A 22,576-nucleotide genomic window follows, 5' to 3' on the forward strand; every position below is an offset into this window, starting at 1 on the left:
ATACATGTATAGGAATGAAAAGGAAGCAGGTTTAATCGTCTCATGGAATCCTCAACACAACATATGAGTTGAATATTCTACAATGATACATTATTAAATACAATTACAAGTTATTCACAGCTTGCTGGCACTGAGTATCCTTACTCTTTTTCAAAGTCCTTTCAATTAAATATTGTATTCAATCTTATGTAGCCTGCCAACACCTGCATTTTAAACCCACACCCCACTAACACCTTATAAATATACTCAATTTTTCATCAATAATGTTGACCCTCAAATGCAACCGTACAACATTTCTCTAGAAATATAAGCCTGTGTGAGAGCAAGTTACCGGGTTTCCTTTGTTGATGCAGGTCAAGTATCGGGACGTGCAAGGCAGAAGACTCATAAAATACTACTAATGGCAATACAAAACACTTGTTTTGTGGTGGCTTAGATTTATGAAAAAATAAACGTGTCTCTATATGACATACTGATGCTATATGTCACACGACGAACTCCACTCAAGACAATGCTTCACCATGCCAAATGTACACCATTCCCAGGGGCAATTCTTGTTCGGGGTGGGGGAATGACTATAAGTGACAAAATCACAAGGGGGGCATAAACAATGGGAATTGGTTTCACAGCAAGCCATGTGTTGTGGGGCTACTAAGTTCACAGCAGACAAAGCAGGATTACTGCAAGGAAGTAGTGCTTCATGCAAATTGGTCCAGTTCGCATTGAGCATTATCAGCAAACAGATTTAGTGTTTAAAGTTGCTCTTTCTTTGTGATGAAATCAGGGCTTACATTTTAAGGAGCACGTGAGCAACCTAAGGTGGCCAATTCGATCATTTCATATATTGAAAATGATATTTCAATATTAGTTCATATTTGAGTCATTAAAAAAAATTGACCTTTGTTTTTCTCCGTTTCTTTTCAGTCGAATCCAATGCATCTTGGGATGAATATTTCTTGAAATAAAAAAAAGGTCTGGAAAATACATAGCCTAACCACAAGTGCTATTCCTGCCTTCTCTCACCCTCATTTGATGGTTGGTTTGGAAATGTTGCTTTTACTCATTAGAAACATTTCTTATACCAGGATTGATCAGCTGATGGAACTACCTTTCGACATAAAACCGAGCGGTCACTAAAATAAATAAAACAGACAGTAAATAATAACATAAAATAGGTAGAGATGACGGGTGCGACTCAGCATCCATTTTGATTCTCTCTATGCCCCAGCAGCAAATCACATGGATACCAGATGCACTAATAATGGTCTTTGACAAGGCATACCAAGCTCCTGCAGACTCAAGCCCGAGGTCCTCAATTAATACAATGAGGGTACATGACATTACGTCAAACATCAAAGACTGGGGGAAAAAAGCACTGATTTCAAACATAAAACATTACGAATGACGCAAGTTAGAGAAGGGTCCTCGCGTGATAAGGACAGGTCTGGTCTATAGGGAGCAAGGCACGGTGAATTGGTGATTCAATACGACCTGGTTACCAAGTAGTCACAAATCTAACACAAAGCCACAGTTCGTGGACTTTACCTCACTGAGCTGTAACCCTTCGATGGGAATGTAACGGACATTACCTTTACACTTAACAAAGAACATTTGCTTCTTAGCTTTGTTGTCCACGCACTCAATTACTGGGGGGGATAACACTTGACTGAAGTTGTGGAAAAATCCCAGGCAGGTATTGGGAAGAATGTAATGTTTGAGCCAGAATGGAGCAGGCAGCAAGAGCCAAAATGAAGGATATGGAGGACAAACAGGAGCTGAAATGGGGGAGCAGCTTCCTCAATGAGGGCCCTCCTCACAGTTTCTCCAGAGAGGGAGAGAGAGCCTCCACCCCCCCCCCCCCCTCACTACTCTCCACTTAACCAGTCCTACTAGCACTCTCCTACTAGCTTAGCATACATCCCCTAACCTCCCCTTTCCTCTCATCTTTTTCCTTAGGCGTTGATGGCCCTCCAGCGGTCGCTGTCGATGCTGTTGATGCTGCCCGCCCCGAAAGGACCAGAGGCCACGTCGTCCAGGTAGGCAGCCATGCCGGTGGCAGTCAGGCCGTCTATCTGGGTGCTGGAGTAGAAGGAGCCTTGCTCCAGCTGCTCCTTGCGGCCCAGACCAGATGTCGAGGTGGGGGGCAGGTGGACGTCTGCCTGGTCGTCCGGCTCGTCCACCTGGCACTTGTAGGAGAAGAGGATCTTGGGCTCTGAGCTAGAGGGAGGGAGGAGGAAGAGAGTTGGGGGAAAAAAGAGGGACAAGGAGAGAAAAAGGAGGGACAGGAAGAAAAGGAGACCGAAAAGACAGAAAAGAGATGGTATCATCAGGCAGAAGTAAAATGCAACCAAACATGTCTCATGCATTGGGGGAACCTTGCCTGTGTCTCCTGTCCTCGTTTCCTCAATTAACCTCAAAGAGCATTGGAGGACAGGATCCAAGGTCCCTCTTGGATCTCTTCCTCCAATGAGCCTTGAGAGGAATTTAGGGGGAAAAAAGGACAGGAAGCAAGGATTTGACATTTAGTAATATTTTCAGACAGCCGTAGTTTTTGGCCTTTGACCTACGTACCCGAAGAAGCCTTTGAGGAAGGTGACGTAGATGAGCGGGGCGAACACGGAGAAATAGAGGAAGGTGGTGACGTCCACGCAGCTGTAACAAATCACAGACACACATAAACCACAGACTAACAGGGAGCTCACCGACCTAGATAAACATCATCAGGCATCAGCAGTGACTTAACGATCTCTATAGCCTAGCACCAGAATGACATGAGGCTTCGGTTAGACTACACAGAAAACATCAGAACATGGACACAAGCTGCTCTACTTTGAGGGAAAATAACATTTTTTAAATGGTGCAATGCAGCCATTCTTATCGGAGTAGCAAATCATTTCTGCGTGGTGATTTTTTCTTTCTTTTCAAACAACTCTCAACTAAAAAGGGAATTATCATAATTTTGACAGTATTATTCCAACCTCAGTGTGGAAATATATATATAGATATTTGTTTTTGTCTTCATTAGGATAAATCATAGATCACAGTGTGATGATTTACTTCAATCTCTGAACAGTTACTTGAATGTCCATCACTTGTTTTCCACAGTCCAGACACTCACCAGAGCCCCTCTATGATGCCGGCACACAGCAGGGCGCTGCCCAGGCCCTGGACCAGATTGAGCAGGGACAGGACAGCAGCATACACATAGAAACTCTTCTTAGCTGTGGAGGTAGGAGGCCCAAGAAGGGGTGTGAGTCAACTTTGCTGCTAACACAAGGCCACTCTCCAGCTAATCATTTTAAAAAATCAGGGAGAATTAAAAAAATATATATATATATTTAAAACAGCACCGTGGAACACAACGGTTGGTATATTAGTAAATGACCCTGAAAAAAAGCCCTCTGCCATCTGTTGATAGTTTTCTGGGTGAACAAATGTCCCAATAACTCACATGGCAGGGATATCCTCTCCCTCACCGGGGTTTTGGGAAGGATGACAATCAGAGAGTACACCTGAAAGTACAAGTACCCGTGTTAAAAGGGGTACTTCGGGAGGCCCTTCATCTACTTCCCCAGTCAGATGAACAACATTTTCATGATTCTGTGTCCAGTATGAAGGAAGTTAGAGGTAGGGTTGAGAGTCAATGCTAACTAGCATAAGCACAATGACCTGTGGGTATGTGCTAGCATGCAGAAACACATGGGTGAAATTGGTGCCTTCTTGCATTACAAATAACGGGACAGCAAAATTAGAGGACCAAACGGGTCGCACAAAGACATCCAATTCTAACAATTCTCAAAACAGAAGTGATTGAAAATCCCTCTCTATTCATGTTACAAGTACAATTCCAGACAGTAGAAATATATACATTACATTATTCTAAAAAAATAACTTTGGACAGCCCTCATTTGCTCTGTAACCATTGGGAGCTCACCAGGAAGAAGAAACAGGAGCTGGCCAACCAGAAGTGGCGTCCCCCGTGGCCGTAGATATTGAAATCCTCGGCGGAAAGGTGCTTGTCAGGGTACAGGATCTCCAGGGTGCCCTGAGGAAGAACCATCAAATGGTCAACACACAGGGTTCCATTAACCAGTCATTTATTTGTTTTGTCATTTGTAAACACTTCTTATTACGGCGTTTTGGGGTTATGATCTTGTGTAAGTTTGAGAGTTGTGGGGCTGCCATGCGAGTGGTCTCCAGTCTTACCTGTGTGATGGAGTAACCCAGTGCCAGAACAGCTGTGATCGCCAGCACACGCTTTATACTGGACTTGCTCTCCAGGTGGCCTGTCAACAGAAGAAACACATCAGAGGGCATTCTTCAATTCCCCAGAGCAAAAGTGGCCCAAAACCTCTAAAACGTAAGCAAGGGGTTACGTCGACTACGATACTGCCATAAAATGAAGAAGAAAACATTTGAATATGCAGTACAGTAATAATGATGCTCTGTCAGCTTTATACTGTTTGAGTCCGCAGCAAGCTTAGCCGAATTCCTCCCCCTCTAAGAATACCATAACTATAAACAACTTGTATATGCACTCCTGCGTATACAGACAGTGCATGACTATATATGACTGTGTGTGTGTGCAACTATAGTCTCATCATAGGTGACTAAGTCATTCCAAGTGTTCGTCTTACAACAGAAGTGAGACGAGCCCAGAGGGAGATGTTGTAGTATAACACATTGTCATTTACGCTGCACTTTTAGTATATTGCCCTTACACACATTAGCCATGTACTTCCACATACTGTCCCAATAAAACATACTATACTTTGTATTCAGCGTGTACTTTGTAGCTTTGGTTTTAATTTCATGTGTATAGTTAGCCTGGATGCCAGTATGTTTGTGCTATCGTGTCAACTCCTTGTCATTCATTGTGATTCCAAACAAGGAGTTAACAATGATAGCACCCACAGATCTGGAACCAGGCTACAGTAAAAGAACTTTGGAGTTGAAATGTATGACATTTTATTTTCATGTTAAAATCACCAGTTGGCAACCCTTCCCTCACTGGATTCATTGACACAAACAAACATTACAATGATTCATATGGATAATTCACAGTAATAATTATTCCGGTGTTCTGTGCAAAGTGCACCGCATAAAGAATTGCAGATAAGATTATCCAAGCAATAATAACAATAAACCGAGAGCAGTAAAAACATTTATATTATTATTAGTATAATAATACAGAAAAAGGAAACATTGAAAGAGAGTTTTATGAATGAAATGTATTGCGGTGGTCATGAGAAGACATACCAAAAGCCAGTCCCAAGATAATCACACTGAGCTCAATGGCTAGCAGAAAGAAGCGGGTGATCTCCCACAGCACCTAAAGGAGAGACATTAAAAATGAGTCCACCTCAATATAGTCTCAAGAAGCCTCCTCTCCTAATCACCTTTCCTTCATCTCTGCATTTATCTGGGGCTCTGTTGGAGCAGAAACACAGATACAATCTGATATACAATTAACATGAAAGAACACAAACATGTACTAATTAATAGGCTGGGAGCACTGCTTTCAGATCAGCTTCCTCTACCCAAATTCTGACCTTCTGAGGATCACGTCTGTTGAAATCAGTGCACACGAAGGGGAAATAAATATCTTCATGTTATCACTAATAAAGTCACAGCATTTCTTAATACTTCATGCTCCCTACTGCTAATGACCAATAGATCAAATAAATGTTAATTGTGTAGATAATAAACTTCAGTTAGTGCTAAATACTGCTGCTAGAATCCTGACTAGAACCCAAAAAATGTGATCATATTACTCCAGTGCTAGCCTCCCTACACTGGCTTCCTGTCAAGGCAAGGGCTGATTTAACCTACAAAGCATTACATGGGCTTGCTCCTACCCATCTCTCCGATTTGGTCCTGCCGTACATACCTACACGTACGCTACGGTCACAAGACGCAGGCCTCCTAATTGTCCCTAGAATTTCTAAGCAAACAGCTGGAGGCAGGGCTTTCTCCTATAGAGCTCCATTTTTATGGAACGGTCCGCCTACCCATGTCAGAGACGCAAACTCGGTCTCAACCTTTAAGTCTTTACTGAAGACTCATCTCTTCAGTAGGTCCTATGATTGAGTGTAGTCTGGCCCAGGAGTGTGAAGGTGAACGGAAAGGCTCTGGAGCAACGAACCGCCCTCGCTGTCTCTGCCTGGCCGGTTCCCCTCTCTCCACTGGGATTCTCTGCCTCCAACCCTATTACAGGGGCTGAGTCACTGGCTTACTGGTGCTCTTTCATGCCGTCCTTAGGAGGGGTGCGTCACATGAGTGGGTTGAGTCACTGATGTGATCTTCCTGTCTGGGTTATTATTATTATTATTATCGGCTATGAAAAGCAAACTGACATTTACTCCTGAGGTGCTGACTTGCTGCACCCTCGACAACTACTGTGATTATTATTATTTGACCATGCTGGTCATTTATGAACATTTGAACATCTTGGCCATTTTCTGTTATAATCTCCACCCGGCACAGCCAGAAGAGGACTGGCCACCCCTCATAGCCTGGTTCCTCTCTAGGTTTGGCCTTTCGCTGGAGTTTTTCCTTGCCAACGTGCTTTAACACCTGCATTGCTTGCTGTTTGGGGTTTTAGGCTGGATTTCTGTACAGCACTTTGAGATATCAGCTGATTTACGAAGGGCTATATAAATACATTTGATTTGATAATCCACTAAGAAAACCAATGGTCCAAAAATCACATCTCTACCATGAGCCGTTCGAAAGTTATTGGAGTTTTTGCCAGAGAAAAGTGGTCAAAAATAAGGAAAATTACAAAGCATTGTGTCAGCGAGAACGAACGCTACCTGAGGATTACTCTCCTGTTGAACTAGTCCTCTTTTCTCAAATCCGCAAGACATAAAACAATATAGAGATAAGATTGTCTCAGTCTATGTAGAATTTTCATATTTAAGTGTACTTTTTTCAAATTAACGCAAAATGAATACGCTTTTTAAAATGTATTTTCAGTCTTTTACCTTTAACTCAGATCATCAAGCTGATTTAGATTTTTTGCAACCCTACCAGCAGAACCACCTTTGAAGACGACCACCACATGTCAGATCTTCAAGAAAGCTGCAAGAAAAGCTGCACCACTCTGTCAACAGAGCTCGGTGCCTATTATCGGAAGTATTGGGTTAAGAAATCTGATATAGTATTCAATGGTAGGAAAATACCCCATTGAACAATTCAGATCACGAATAAATCATATTCGTCTCGGTCAAATGTATTTTAGAACACAAGTGAAATTTCACCACCCAATGGAGGGAGAGTCATCGGAATCGTCCCCAACGTCACCCCATTACCTATATCAGCGGTATTCAAAGTCAAGGTCGCGACGGGAACTGCAGTGGGGTGGCCATATATGTCAAATGTTTTCATGGAAAATGTATTCATTGGTTACTTTTCATTTTGATAAGAGATGAAAATGCAATAAATTGAAGGTTATTTGTGGATGTAAAAATCTCAAATGAACCAATTTTAAGGTTGTGTCATTTGATTTGGTGTTGAGTCATGAGAAATCTTGGGTGAAAAATGTGGTTCCCATAAATTCTGGTGGGGGGGGGATCCCCAATGAAGCTATTTAAATACCACTGCCCTATACACAGTGTACAAAACATTAGGAACCCTTTCCTAATATTAAGATGCACCCCCAACCTTTTGCCTTCAGAAGAGCCTCAATTCATCAGGGCATGGACTCTACAAGGTGTTAAAGCATTCCACAGGGATACTGGCCCATGTTGACACCAATGCTTCCCACAGTTGTGTCAAGTTGGCTGGATGTCCTTTGGGTGGTGGACCATTCTTGATACACACGTGACTGTTGAGCGTGAAAAACCCAGCAGCGTTACAGTTCTTGACACAAACCAGTGCACCTGGCATCTTCTACCATACCCCATTCAAGGGTACTTACATTTTTTTTGTCTTGCCCATTCACCCTCTGAATGGCACACATACACAAGCCATGTCTCAATTGTCTCAAGGCTTAAAAATCCTTATTTAACCCATCTCTTCCCCTTCATCTACACTGATTGAAGTGGATTTAACAAGTGACATCAATAAGGGATCGCAGCTTTCACCTGGTCAGTATATGTCATGGGAAGAGCAGGTGTTGTTAATGTTTTCTCATTTTGACCAGAGCCATATGGATCCTGGTCAAAAATAGTGCATCATATAGAGAATAGGGTGCCGTTTAGGACGCAGAGAGAGTGAATCTCAATGGTTTCCAGGGTGGATTAAGAAGCCATTTATAGCTGTATGTGGCTCCAAATTCAATCGATACAGCACAGCTCAATGACTGACACTATCTCACCACTACAGCTATTTTGAGGGTAACACTTTCTGAGAAGCACCTGTATGTAAAATTAATTGATTTACATGCTTCCATGCATTTACACTGTCATAAGGAGTCTTGAGCGCTTACGAATGCTGAAAATTAGTCTTTTGATCTAGCAGAAAAGGGAAACAAATTGTTTTACAAGATGACTACTCAGATGTTTGTCCTGCTAGTTGCAGAAATCAATGTTTTGAGATGATAAACTTGTTAAGTCTCCTGGGTTTATATGTTTTTCTGGATTCCCAAGTCACTCAGAGCACACATTTACATTTTTTACAGAAGCTAACTTCCTTCTGTGTGTGGCATTACAAATCCAAAGCCTTTATGCATCTACAAGGGCTGTGGCAAGAAGCCTTGAGTTGTTGTGAATTATTACAGCAAGTCTGTAACATGCTACAAGTGTAGGTGGTTCAGAGTGTCACCAATTGTGCCCTGCCATAGTAGCCTTACCTTGTCAATGATGGTGGCAGCACTGGATGCACTAACGGTCATGGACACTATGGCACGGGTGATTCCCACCGCTGCCACCACAAACACCTGGAAGGACATAGGTCAGACATCCATTAAAAGAGCCGGCAAGCAGGATCTCACTGGATCGTTATTATGGAAATGTATGCATTCCATTTCTAACAAGTCAACTTTCTACGTGTACATCTCGCTGTCCTATTTCCAAAGCTTGAATATAAGAGGTTGCCTACCAGTATGTAGAAGGTGATGAAGATGGGGCTGGAGGTGAGCCGGATCTTGGCCCTGGCTGAGGGCAGTTTCCACATCAGGAACATGAAGAAAGCCACATTGGGAATGAGGAGCACGAGGTCCCAAAACCGAACTCTAAGGAGGGAGAGTCAAAAATATATATATGTTATTTTACCAGGTAAGTTGACTCAGAACACATTCTCATTTACAGCAACGACCTGGGGAATAGTTACAGGGTAAATGAGGGGGATGAAAGAGCCAATTGGAAGCTGGGGTTGATGGTATGAGGACCACAGTGGTAATTCAGCCAGGACACTGGGGTTAACACCCCTACTCTTACAATAAGTGCCACGGGATCAGTGGTAATTCAGCCAGGACACTGGGGTTAACACCCCTACTCTTACAATAAGTGCCACGGGATCTTTAATGATCACAGAGTCAGGACACCCACTTAACGTCCCATCAGAAAGACAGCACCCTACACAGGGCAATGTCCCCAATTACTGCCCTGTGGCAGTGGGATATTTTTTTTTAGACCAGAGGAAAGAGTGCCTCCTACTGGCCATCAAACACCACTTCCAGCAGCATCTGGTCTCCCATCCTGGGACTGACCAGGATCATCCTTGCTTAGCGTCAGAGGTACACTAGCAGTGGGATGCAGAGGTAGTGTTATTCTTGTTACGCTACACCAGTCGTCAAAACGTAGAATTGAGATAATGCAAGACGTTCAAAAGATGCCCAGCAAACACAGTCCTATCTGGCTTACCTCGACTCGCCAATGTCCTCGTATAGGACCTGGAGACATCTGTGAGGCTTGGAGATGTTGGCCTCAAACTCTGGTTGCCAGGTTGGAATTGCTGATGTGTTCTCCACATAAGTTGGGAATATGCTGCCATTGTATTGTGCAAACCTCACCACTGCAGTCACGGTGTCAAGCATAATGCACTCAAGGCCTAGGGGAAAATGTTATAACTTCAGTAATGTGGATGTTAACAAGTAAACAACACATAAATTATTCCAGCTCAGTACACAGCTGTTTGTTTATTTCCCAACATTGGTAACTATGAGCTAACGTTAGCTAGATAAGAGAAAATACCGGGGTACAAGCTCTAGTCTGTGCACTTGATACTTTCAAGACAAACGAGATCAAACCATTAACATCGATTATATTCAGGTCGGAAAGTTCGAACTCTAGAAGATACCGTGTTTCCGACTTGATATTCCGAAATGAATGACATTTCAAAACGATGTTTTTTTGTTGTTGTGAGTTCCCAGTTGTTTTGAACGCGGCATCTGTCTGTTCAAACATCTTCCACGTCAGGTAAGTTTAACGTTACGTAACCGTGACAGTGTCACGCAGCTTGTGTACAACAAAATCAGGCCAGCTAGCTAACGTTAGCTTCCAGCTAGCTGCAATACCGTTATAGAATATATAGATAGTCGATGCTATGTAAGTGCCACGGCTGAGTGGCTCACATGTTGAATATCAAAACAAACATCACCGTGCCAGGGCAAGGCTGACAGGGAGATGTAATTAACAAGCCAGCATTGCAACGTTTCGACAGCTTGACAACAAACATAATGTTAGATAGCTACGGGTTAGCTAGCTAGCTCTAGCTAACAATGATCTTAAGGTTACCGTTTCAGTAGTCTCGAATTCAAGGGCAAGTTGTATATTCTTCAGCACTTTTCACGGACAATACTTGTGGTGCAAGCAACATAACTAGCTAACCTATCATACTGTTGTCTACTGTTTAATTAATAATTTATCCAAGCTAGCTAGTCACCTGACAAACCGGATTTTAATTTCGATATCAATCTTTGCGCATGTGCATCAGAGGGAGGTATGACGACATCCGTCTGCTACAGTTCAGGGATGGGGTAAACACTGGGCTAATTCGACATTGCAGCCGACAGTGAAAGAGACTGCTGACTGACTGATCTGAAAGTCACCTTGCATCATAAATAACGACATCAATTACTTGTAGGTCAGACAGTCATGATACATCACGGTTTTGATGATCTCGAACACGGCCACTCATGTCACTGCATTTAGATACTGATGTGAGTTTTTCCAAGCATGTTAGGAAGGAGACTGAGATGAAGGTTAGGAAAATGCTTCTGACCTGCTACGAAAAATACGTTATATCGAAGTGCCCTAAGAAAGTGTGTGTCCTGTTAGGGATGGTGGTATACAAACGTGAAAATCAAATGGCTTTAGTATTACAAAAAATACTTCTGCAAATAAATATAGCAATTAATAGTAGTTATAACTAATGTTCAAAATCAAATGTATTGGTCACATACACGTGTTTAGCAGATGTTATTGCGGTGTAGCGAAATGCTTGTGATTCTAGCTCCTACAGTGCAGTAATATCTAACAATAATATCTAACAGTTCCACAACATATACCCCAAAAACACCTACATCTAAGTAAGGAATGGATTAAGAAAATATACATATATGTCAGAGCGGCATTGGGCTAAGATACAGTGGCATAGCATAGAATACAGTATTTACACACAATTAAAGTGACTAACTTACCATGGAATAGTATAGAGTACAGTTAATACATGTGAGATGAGTAATGCAAGATGCAGAGCCATTATTAAAGTGTCTAGTGATCCATTTCTAAAAGTGGCCAGTGATTCCTAATCTATGTCTTTAGGCAGCGACCTCTGATGTGCTAGTGATGGCTGTTTAGCAGTCTGATGGCCTTGAGATAGAAGCGGTTTTTCAGTCTCTCGGTCCCAGGTTTGATGCACCTGTACTGACCTCGCCTTCTGGATGATAGCAGGGTGAACAGGCAGTGGCTTCTGTGGTTGATGTCCTTGATGATCTTTTTGGCCTACCTATGGCATCGGGTGCTGTAGGTGTCCAGGAGGGCAGGAAGTTTGCAACCGATAATGTGTTGGGCAGACCGCACTACCCTCTGGAGAGCTTTGCGTTTGTGGGCGGTGCAGTTGCCGTACCAGGCGGTGATACAGACTGACAGGATGCTCTCGATTGTGCATCTGTAAAAGTGAGGGTTTTAGGTGTTAAGCCAAATTTCTTTAGCCTCCTGAGGTTGAAGAGGCGCTGTTGCTGTTGTGCCTTCTTCACCACACTACCTGTGTGGGTGGACCATTTCAGTTTGTCAGTGATGTGTACGCCGAGGAACTTGAAGCTTTCTACCTTCTCCACTGTGGTCCCATCGATGTAACCAGTAATATGTAATACTTTACAATTCTTATTACATATAAACAATTTAGGTTGGCATTAATGTATCTTGTATATATGAAGACAAACCATAACTATTACTGCATTCAATACATTGTAGCACTCCATGCCATGGGGTCCCATCGGTATCTGTTTGACACAGAAGAATTACTGCCCCCTCTTATTGAAGCCATGAATGTTCACGGCCGACCACATACAGCAGGCATTGGATGCTTTCCTTTGCCCAGATGTTGCTGCCCCATGCCAGATTGTACAACGCCTGGATAGGTATGTAATGATATTTATTTGAAGTATCAGCTTCAATAACCACATCATATGTTATAACAATCTGTCAGTCGATGAGTCAATGATGTAGCATGCAACCATTGGTTGATGCATGCAACATCTGAGCAGGGGAACTTGACCTGCGTTTGCTGAAAACAGGATTCCCCATTAAAGTGAATTGCTTCTAATACACCAGATCTATGTCCTTGAACCGATTATTTTAAAATCGCACACAGAAGAAGTTATAAGGTTATTTTAGTTGCTAATGGCAGCCTGCAGTACCCCCAGTCTTCAACTTGAGTTACTCAATGAGAAGGGGCAACACTCTAGCCTGCAAAGTCACTTCCTGGAGTTGCTCAAACTGCACCTGTTATCAGAGAAGAAGAGGCAATGCGAGAGGACCATGTGAGAGGGTTTATTCCCTCCAAAATCTGTTCAAACACAATCAAGACATCTTTGTTTTTCGTATTAATTTGGAAAATATTCTAGAATTATTCTTTAACTTTGGAAATGTTGAGTTGGTTGTGTAGATCGGTAGGAAAAATGTCAAATGTATTCTCTTCTGAGATTTAATTTTAAGGCAGTAAAATGTGAAGACTGTGTAGGCTTTCACTAGCAACTGTATACAGTCATTGGTTTGACATATCATCAATGTATTGTCCCAAACCGTTTCTTTATTGACAAAAACATACATTCATTGAAGAACAAGGGCATATTTGTTGGAGATTTGTAAATCATGTTGGGAAATGTTATTATTATGTTGAACATAATAAACGGCTCTCTATCCACCGGATGTGTACCAAACTCACTAAAAGTGGCAGTAATAAAGCCTCTCTTGAAAAAGCCAAACCTTGACCCAGAAAATATAAAAAACTATCGGCCTATATCGAATCTTCCATTCCTCTCACAAATGTTAGAAAAGGCTGTTGCGCCGCCTTCCTGACTCACCGCCTTCCTGAAGACAAACAATGTATACGAAATGCTTCAGTCTGGTTTTAGACCCCATCATAGCACTGAGACTGCACTTGTTAAGGTGGTAAATTACCTTTTAATGGCATCAGACCGAGGCTCTGCATCTGTCCTCGTGCTCCGAGACCTTAGTGCTGCTTTTGATACCATCGATCACCACATTCTTTTGGAGAGATTGGAAACCCAAATTGGTCTACACGGACAAGTTCTGGCCTGGTTTAGATCTTATCTGTCGGAAAGATATCAGTTTGTCTCTGTGAATGGTTTGTCCTCTGACAAATCAACTGTAAATTTCGGTGTTCCTCAAGGTTCCGTTTTAGGACCACTATTGTTTTCACTATATATTTTTCCGCTTGGGGATGTCATTCGAAAACATAATGTTAACTTTCACTGCTATGTGGATGACACACTGCTGTACATTTCAATGAAACATGGTGAAGCCCCAAAATTGCCCTCGCTAGAAGCATGTGTTTCAGACATAAGGAAGTGGATGGCTGCAAACTTTCTACTTTTAAACTCGGGCAAAACAGAGATGCTTGTTCTAGGTCCCAAGAAACAAAGAGATCTTCTGTTGAATCTGACAATTAATCTTAATGGTTGTACAGTCGTCTCAAATAAAACTGTGAAGGACCTCGGCGTTACTCTGGACCCTGATCTCTCTTTTGAAGAACATATCAAGACCATTTCAAGGACAGCTTTTTTTCCATCTACATAATATTGCAAAAATCAGAAACTTTCTGTCCAAAAATGATGCAGAATAATTAATCCATGCTTTTGTCACTTCTAGGTTAGACTACTGCAATGCTCTACTTTCCGGCTACCCGGATAAAGCACTAAATAAACTTCAGTTAGTGCTAAATACGGCTGCTAGAATCCTGACTAGAACCAAATAATTTGATCATATTACTCCAGTGCTAGCCTCCCTACACTGGCTTCCTGTCAAAGCAAGGGCGGATTTCAAGGTTTTACTGCTAACCTACAAAGCATTACATGGGCTTGCTCCTACCTATCTCTCTGATTTGGTCCTGCCGTACATACCTACACGTACGCTACGGTCACAAGACGCAGGGCTCCTAATTGTTGAATTCCTAAGCAAACAGCTGGAGGCAGGGCTTTCTCCTATAGAGCTCCATTTTTATGGAACGGTCTGCCTACCCATGTCAGAGACGCAAACTCGGTCTGAACCTTTAAGTCTTTACTGAAGACTCATCTCTTCAGTGGGTCATATGATTGAGTGTAGTCTGGCCCAGGAGTGGGAAGGTGAACGGAAAGGCTCTGGAGCAACGAACCGCCCTTGCTATCTCTGCCTGGCCGGTTCCCCTCTTTCCACTGGGATTCTCTGCCTCTAACCCTATTACAGGGGTCACTGGCTTACTGGGGCTCTCTCATACCGTCCCTGGGAGGGGTGCGTCACCTGAGTGGGTTGAGTCACTGATGTGGTCATCCTGTCTGGGTTGGCGCCCCCCTCCCTTGGGTTGTGCCGTGGCGGAGATCTTTGTGGGCTATACTCAGCCTTGTCTCAGGATGGTAAGTTTGTGGTTGAAGATATACCTCTAGTGGTGTGGGGGCTGTGCTTTAGTAAAGTGGGTGGGGTTATATCCTTCCTGTTTGTCCCTGTCCGGGGGTGTCCTCGGATGGGGCCACAGTGTCTCCTGACCCCTCCTGTCTCAGCCTCCAGTATTTATGCTGCAGTAGTTTATGTGTCGGGAGGCTAGGGTCAGTTTGTTATATCTGGAGTACTTCTCCTGTCCTATTTGATGTCCTGTGTGAATGTAAGTGTGCTCTCTCTAATTCTCTCTTTCTTTCTCTCTCTCTCTCGGAGGACCTGAGCCTTAGGACCATGCCTCAGGACTACCTGACATGATGACTCCTTGCTGTCCCCAGTCCACCTGGCCGTGCTGCTGCTCCAGTTTCAACTGTTCTGCCTTATTATTATTGGACCATGCTGGTCATTTATGAATATTTTAACATATTGGCCATGTTCTGTTATAACCTCCACCCGGCACAGCCAGAAGAGGACTGGCCACCCCACATAGCCTGGTTCCTCTCTAGGTTTCTTCCTAGGTTTTGGCCTTTCTAGGGAGTTTTTCCTAGCCACCGTGCTTCTACACCTGCATTGCTTGCTGTTTGGGGTTTTAGGCTGGGTTTCTGTACAGCACTTTGAGATATCAGCTGATGTACGAAGGGCTATATAAATACATTTGATTTGATTTGAAATCAATTAGTTTGGTCATTTGTCATTCGATGTAAACCAGAACTCTTTCTCTTTACTGTCATTCACAGACCAAAACACCTCTGTCTCCACAAACACTTGAAACACAATTACATGTAAATAACAAAAAAGTTTGATATGAATACAGGATTAATAAAAACAAGAGTCAATGTAATCTTGTATGTGGTTCTCTTTTGTTCCATTGACAGTTCAGGAGCATACTGTTATGTGTGCCTTCGGTTGGCCTGACATCATCCTATAGGCCAGATGCACCGGCTCCGTGAGGTTCGCCTTAAAGGTATACACATGAGTCTTCCCACTGCATTGGCTGATGTTATAGAAGCTCAGCCTCTGAGTCTTAAAGCTCAACGTGATCTCCAGTCTGTGTACTGCCAGGGTTCTCTTCAGGGGGATGTCATGGCTCTGTTCGAATGCCCTCAGCTGGTTGTTGAACCACATCAGGCACCAGGAGCCCTGGCTGCTCTCCAGGGCGCTTGTTAGCCCGCTGCGTGCTACCGCCTTGTTGTAGCACACCCCAATTATCCACGGAGAATATCCGTCCAGCTCCACCTTCCAGCGATGCTCGCCTCCCCAAAAGCTCTGAGTGCTCAGAACCTGGAGGAAGCTACTGAACCTCGTTGGCAGGGCCGGGTAGGGCTGCTTTGTGGTGCTGAAGGTCACCGTCTTCAGGTCCTCTGACAGGACCAGGCTGGGGTGGGCCGTGTCTAGGTCAAAGGTCACCTCTGAGGGGTTGAGGACGCAGTGCAGAGAGCGCTGGGCCACCCCGACTCCTGCCCTTAACTCCGCACTCCTCCGTTCCAGCTCAGCGCAAGCACGGCCCGGGTTCACTTTTGACTTGTTGTCCAACTCCTCTAGAGGTTTCTGGACCATCAGCCTCATGATGTGCGGTTGTTCCGCCTGAAGCCCGTCACTGAACACCCCACTGTCTTGCTCGGTCAGGAGTGATTTGGCTCGAAGCTGGGCCTCTCTCAACTTCTCCCTGAGCTCAGAGGCTTGGCACACACGTCCGCCCATGCTCTCCTCACTGGGACGCAGTTCCATCTCGATCAACTCCGTCATCCCACTAACATAGTTGAGAGTCAGCTCCGTCATCTGCTCTAGCAGCTTGGCCGCCCTTTTTCTCAACAGGGCGTTGGTGGTCATGACCTCGGCCTCCCTCGCCTCCTCCTCCCTCAGTCGATCCTCAGCCAACTGAAGCCTCAGCGTCAGCTCCGTTACCTGAGATGCTAATAGTAGTTTAGACTTGTCCATCATCGCCGTCTCCGTCTCGGTCCTTACATCCACCAGCAGTTCTTCCTTCTGAGGAGTAGCGGACACTGCAGACGTATCTCCCAAGCCTGTCTCAGATGCCTCCTTCCCTGTATGATGTGGCTCCTGTTGCTCTATGTCTAATAGACACTCAGACGTCTCACCATTGCTCTGGTCAGGTGACACTACCCCTTGGTGGCAATCACCACCATCTCCATCTGTGACGGAGCTGACCTTTCCTGCAGTGGTGGCTTCATAGCTCTCGGTGATGCTGCACATCTTGAAGTTATTCCCAAGTGCCTGGGAGACCTGGAACTCGCCCTGGCACTCAGGGCAGAAGTGGCTGGCCATGTCAGTGTCCATGTACTTCCCAAGGCAGGCCAAGCAGTAGACGTGGCTGCAGGGCAGGGACTTGGGGTCAGAGAGGAGTTGCAGACAGATAGGGCAGCTCAGGTCCAGCAGCAATGGTCCTTCAGTCTCACACAGTGACATGTTGGCAGGCTCTAGAATGCACAATATAAAAGCAACAAAATAGAGTTGTAACAACAACAGAAAAGACTAAAACAAAACATGAAAGGAGAGTAACCTCATGGAAGGTGAGTAACCGCAAAAGAAATTCAAATGAATTCAAGTAACTTTGCAAGCAATTAGGAGTGTATACAGTTGAAGTCGGAAGTTTACATACACCTAAGCCAAATACATTTCAACTCAGTTTTTCACAATTCCTGACAATTCATCCAAATAAAAATTCCCTGTCTTAGGTCAGTTATGATCACCACTTTATTTTAAGAATGTGAAATGTCAGAATAATAGTAGAGAGAATGATTTATTTCACATTTTATTTTTGTTCATCACATTGGGTCAGAAGTTTACATAAACTCAATTAGTAATTAGTAATATTGCCTTTAAATTGTTTAACTTGGGTCAAACGTTTCGGGTAGCCTTCCACAAGCTTCCCACAATAAGTTGGGTGAATTTTGGCTCATTCCTCCTGACAGCTGGTGTAACTGAGTCAGGTTTGTAGGCCTCCTTGCTAACAGGCGCTTTTTCAGTTCTGCCCACACATTTTCTATAGGATTGAGGTTAGGGCTTTGTGATGGCAACTCCAATACCTTGACTTTGTTGTCCTAAAGCCATTTTGCCACAATTTTGGAAGTATGCTTTGGGTTATTGTCCATTTGGAAGACCCATTTGCAACCAAGCTTTAACTTCCTGACTGATGTCTTGAGATGTTGCTTCAATATATCCACATAATTTTCCTCCCTCATGATGCAATCTATTTTGTGAAGTGCACCAGTCCCTCCTGCAGCAAAGCACCCCAACAACATGATGCTGCCACCCCCGTGCTTCACGGTTGGGATGGTGTTCTTCGGCTTACAAGCCTCCCCCTTTTCCCTCCAAACATAGGAGGAAAAAGGGTCATCATGGCCAAACAGTTCTATTTTTGTTTCATCAGACGAGACGACATTTCTCCAAAAAGCACGATCTTTGTCCCCATGTGCAGTTGCAAACCGTAGTCTGGCTTTTTTTATGGCTTCTTCTTTGCTGATGGTATTTCAGGTTATGTTGATGTAGGACTCGTTTTACTGTGGATATAGATACTTTTGTACCTGTTTCCTCCAGCATCTTCCCAAGGTCCTTTGCTGTTGTTCTGGGACTGATTTGCACTTTTCGCACCAAAGTATGTTCATCTCTAGGAGACAGAACGCGTCTCATTCTTGGGCGGTATGACGGCTGCGTTATCCCATGGTGTTTATACTTGCATACTATTGTTTGTAGAGATGAATGTGGTACCTTCAGGCATTTGGAAATTGCTCCCTTGGATGGATCAGACTTGTGGAGGTCAACAGTTTTTTTTCTGAGGTCTTGGCGGATTTCCTTTGATTTTCCCATGATGTCAAGCAAAGAGGCACTGAGTTTTAAGGTAGGCCTTGAAATGCATCCACAGCTACATCTCCAATTTACTCAAATGATGTCAATCAGCCTATCAAAGGCTTCTAAAGCCATGACATAATTTCCTGGAATTTTCCAAGCTGTTTCAAGGCACAGTCAACTTAGTGTATGTAAACGTCTGACCCACTGGAATTGTGATACAGTGAATTATAAGTGAAATAATCTGTCTGTAAACAATAGTTGCACAAAGTAGATGTCCTAACCGACTTGCCAAAACTATAGTTTGTTAACAAGAAATGTGTGGAGTGGTTGAAAAACGAGTTTTTATGACTCCAACCTAAGTGTATGTTAACTTCCGACTTCAATTGTAGTTATTTCTTATTTTTAATTACGTTTTACACTGAGTGTACAAAACATTAGGAACACCTGCTCTTTCCATGCCATCGACCGACCAAGTGAATTCTGGGATGCAACTTAATATTATGAAGGTGTTATTAATGTTTTGTACACTCAGAGTAAATATTTCAATACAACTGAAGGAGACCTCAATGTGTGAGTGTATCCCATGTCGGAGTATGTGTTTGGAGGGGCAAAACCTGATTTATGTGTGTTTTTACATTACTCAGGATTATTAAAGAAAGCCTACCGAGTACATCTTTAATCATTTCAGGTTAATCTAACAGAGAGAGCGGTGCTGAGGAGTATTCCTGTCTGTAATAAAGCCCTTTTGTGGGGAAAAACAAATTCTGATTGGCTGGGCCTGGCTCCCCAATGGGTGGGTCTATGCCCTCCCAGGCCCACCCATGGCTACGCCCCTGCCCAGTCATGTGAAATCCATAGATTAGGGCCTAATTTCTTTCTTTCAATTTGCTGATTTCCTTCTAAGAACTGTACTTCAGTAAAATCTTTGAAATTGCTGCATGTTGCGTTTATGTTTTTGTTCAGTATATATTAGTACATCCTCTTGTAGAGTAGGCCTAATTATATTGAGTGCATGTGTCAACTCTATTCATTTGACTTGAACTAGTCTAGAAATGCAACAAATCTTACCCAAAGCATGTCATCTAGTTCTTCTGAGAGTGAGGTATAGTCTATATTCATTCATAATTAATAAAGAAAGTCAGCAATGTTTTTGCTTTGGAAATCTAAAAACAATATTCCAATTGTTGATTGAGTGACTGAGCTAAACTCTGGCAACATGTCAGATGATCTCACCACAAAATCTATTGTCCCTTATCAGGCTCAAGGTCCAATATTGGTTTAGCATATGAGGGGCGTTGCAATGGGATAACACGATTAGCCTGGGTACCAGACTGTTTAGCTATCATTCCACTCCTTGTCATGCTTAAAGTTTGGCGAGACAATTCCATTAGGAGTTGGCAAGAGAGCAGAAACAGACTGGCACCCAGGCTAAGTTTAAACTCCCTGTGATCTCGCTCTCTTTCTCTCCAGCTGTCTTGACATCTGAATGCTCGGCTATGAAAAGCCACCTGACTTTTAATCCTGAGATGCTGACTTGTTGCACCCTCCATAACTCTAAACTCTGGGGGTTTAGGCTGAGTTTCTGTAGAAGCACTTTGTGACATCTGCTGTTGTAAAAAGGGCTTTATAAATACATGTGATTGATTGAATAGTAATGGCGTATTTTTGTAGGCACGAACGGAGGTTAACTCTCGTTGGCCAAAGCCTATGGGGAAATGAATTGTTTTTTTGGAGGGTTTTTAGATAAAAGCTGGAAATAAGGTCTGTGGTAAACACAGGCTTAGAAGATCTTGTACATTTTGTTCTGAGGTCATCATCATCATCAGCTCACATCACTTTGTGAATTGTGGATCATTTATGTAAAAAAAACAAGCACATAAAGGCTTCATAATTCATAAAGGTTAACTCTTTGATTTTATCTCATAGAACAAAATGTATCAGATCTCCGTACTCCTTACTTATCCAAAACCCCCATTAATTTACCCTTTAGGAATGGCCAACGAACTAGAGGTAACCTATTTCTGGCGTTTAGACAGGCAGCCTAATTCTGATTTTTTTTTTCACTAATTGGTCTTTTGACCAATTAGATCAGCTCTGAAAGAGATCTGATGTCATTGGTCAAAAGACCAATTTGTGGGAAAAAAGATCAGAATTGGGCTGCCTGTCTCAACCCAGCCTATGCAGCATCAATTAACCAAAACAAAAGTTTGACTTACCTACAATCCTGTTGTTTGGTAGTGATGACTGAATTTATAATGCAATATTTGTTTTCTCACACGCAATGCGTAGGAATTTTTGGATTGGCAGGTGAGGAACTGTCATGTTCAGAGCACGTATTTTGAATGACAGCGCAAAATTCCCATGTAGATTGTTAGGCCTGAAGGTTAAATAGTCAAACGCAAACTGTATAAAATGTATAGTTGTCTTAAATTAGCCATAGCCTACTTCTACCAAGTGCCGGCCTGTCCATGACGATAAGAAATATTTGCCTACTTCCTGATATCTTGCACGTTACCTGGGCGTTCACATTTAGTCATAAAATCGAGAACAGTCATATTCTCTATTACTAAGTAGGCTAAATATAGAGGTCCATCACCATGGGTGAAATGCAACTGGGTCGTTCCACGAATATAGTACATTTTTGGTATACATAAAAATATATATATATATACTCAAGACCACATAAAAAAAAACATTACAAAAAAACGTTTTTTTCTCTCCAGTGAATGAACAATGGACACGGACTGGGGCTGCTTCCTTGTGGGGCTACACCACATTGAATCCCTACATGTGGTGAAAAATATGGCAATATAAGTTGGATGCTATTTCCCTACAACTTTTTTTTTTTTTACTAGTGCTAAGGAGAGATGGCCAGTCCCATATGGGCTTCTACACAATAGCTTTTTTCTTCCTCTTCGTTTTGATGAGTGTCCCCCTTCGTTTAAGGCAGGCTATTTAATTTATCTCCCAGGGAGGACTTGGCCTACAGGTCATGATGAATAATTGCGAAGAGAGGGCTAGGAAGAGGAAGGGGGGGGGGTTACATGAATGGCTTTCTGGGTGGGGAGTGACCAATGGGTGAGTTTCCCTGTGGTTCCTGCTTTTTGTTACACATCAATGGGCTTATCACCACTAAAGAGAAGAATCATATCATTAATATAACATTCTTTTCTGAAAACAAATGTCAACGCTGGCTATTCTCTCTTGGACTTGGAAAGGCCCTGCATTGTCCTATCAAACGTTCCAGCAGTGTTGATATCCTAGCAAGAAACTATATTGCTCCAATAAACACACCTGCTCCACAAGGACGCACATAGAATGCAGAACCATTTGTACAAACTGGCTGCTTTTTTCCCATCAGCCCCCAAACACAACTAAAGGTGTGTCATAATAATACATTAAAAAAATACTAAATCACCATCTTGGGTAAAGGCAAAGACCAACAAGGCACAATCACTTTCCTTAAATGTATCCAAAATGGAAAGACAATTGCCTTTATTAATGTGTATGCCCCAAATGCATATAATGCTATGTTTTTTTGATTCTCTGAACAGCATATTGTTAGAATTAACTGAATTCCATCTGGTTATTGGGACAGACATGAATGACATCACAATCCACATGCAACCAAGGCCCTCCAATATATACTCTGATTACAACCTCATTTTTACCTGGCGAGCACATAATCCAAAAGCAAACGAGTACACTTTCTACTCAAATAGGCATAA

The 22,576-nt window shown here is 42.9% G+C and overlaps 2 protein-coding genes across 2 annotated transcripts; both read right to left on the reverse strand.

Moving 5' to 3' along the window:
- Positions 1-7: 7 nt before the first annotated feature.
- On the reverse strand, positions 8-10,864 carry tpra1 (transmembrane protein, adipocyte asscociated 1). The gene is made up of 11 exons (XM_029682503.2): positions 10,680-10,864; positions 9,807-9,993; positions 9,043-9,175; positions 8,795-8,881; positions 5,260-5,332; positions 4,207-4,286; positions 3,935-4,045; positions 3,452-3,512; positions 3,119-3,221; positions 2,572-2,652; positions 8-2,217 (listed from the first exon to the last, which is right to left on the reverse strand). The coding sequence occupies exons 2-11, from the start codon at positions 9,977-9,979 to the stop codon at positions 1,953-1,955; spliced, it is 1,167 nt and encodes a 388-aa protein (XP_029538363.2). The 5' UTR covers positions 9,980-9,993; positions 10,680-10,864; the 3' UTR covers positions 8-1,952.
- Positions 10,865-12,917: 2,053 nt separating this feature from the next.
- On the reverse strand, positions 12,918-21,341 carry LOC115143612 (zinc finger protein RFP-like). The gene is made up of 2 exons (XM_029684108.2): positions 21,065-21,341; positions 12,918-17,476 (listed from the first exon to the last, which is right to left on the reverse strand). The coding sequence occupies exon 2, from the start codon at positions 17,463-17,465 to the stop codon at positions 15,915-15,917; it is 1,551 nt and encodes a 516-aa protein (XP_029539968.2). The 5' UTR covers positions 17,466-17,476; positions 21,065-21,341; the 3' UTR covers positions 12,918-15,914.
- Positions 21,342-22,576: the final 1,235 nt, after the last annotated feature.

The sequence above is a fragment of the Oncorhynchus nerka genome, linkage group LG15 (assembly GCF_034236695.1).
Source record: "Oncorhynchus nerka isolate Pitt River linkage group LG15, Oner_Uvic_2.0, whole genome shotgun sequence".
Lineage (NCBI taxonomy): Eukaryota > Metazoa > Chordata > Actinopteri > Salmoniformes > Salmonidae > Oncorhynchus > Oncorhynchus nerka.

Bases quoted from the DNA above. Each gene is read 5' to 3' on its own strand.
- LOC115143612 (XM_029684108.2), bottom strand. From the start codon at position 17,465: ATGTCACTGTGTGAGACTGAAGGACCATTGCTGCTGGACCTGAGCTGC.
- tpra1 (XM_029682503.2), bottom strand. From the start codon at position 9,979: ATGCTTGACACCGTGACTGCAGTGGTGAGGTTTGCACAATACAATGGC. The intron at 8,882-9,042 runs GTAGGCAACCTC...ATGTCCTTCCAG, and splicing joins TCATCACCTTCTACATACTG to GTGTTTGTGGTGGCAGCGGT. The intron at 3,222-3,451 runs GTGAGTTATTGG...CTACCTCCACAG, and splicing joins GGAGAGGATATCCCTGCCAT to CTAAGAAGAGTTTCTATGTG.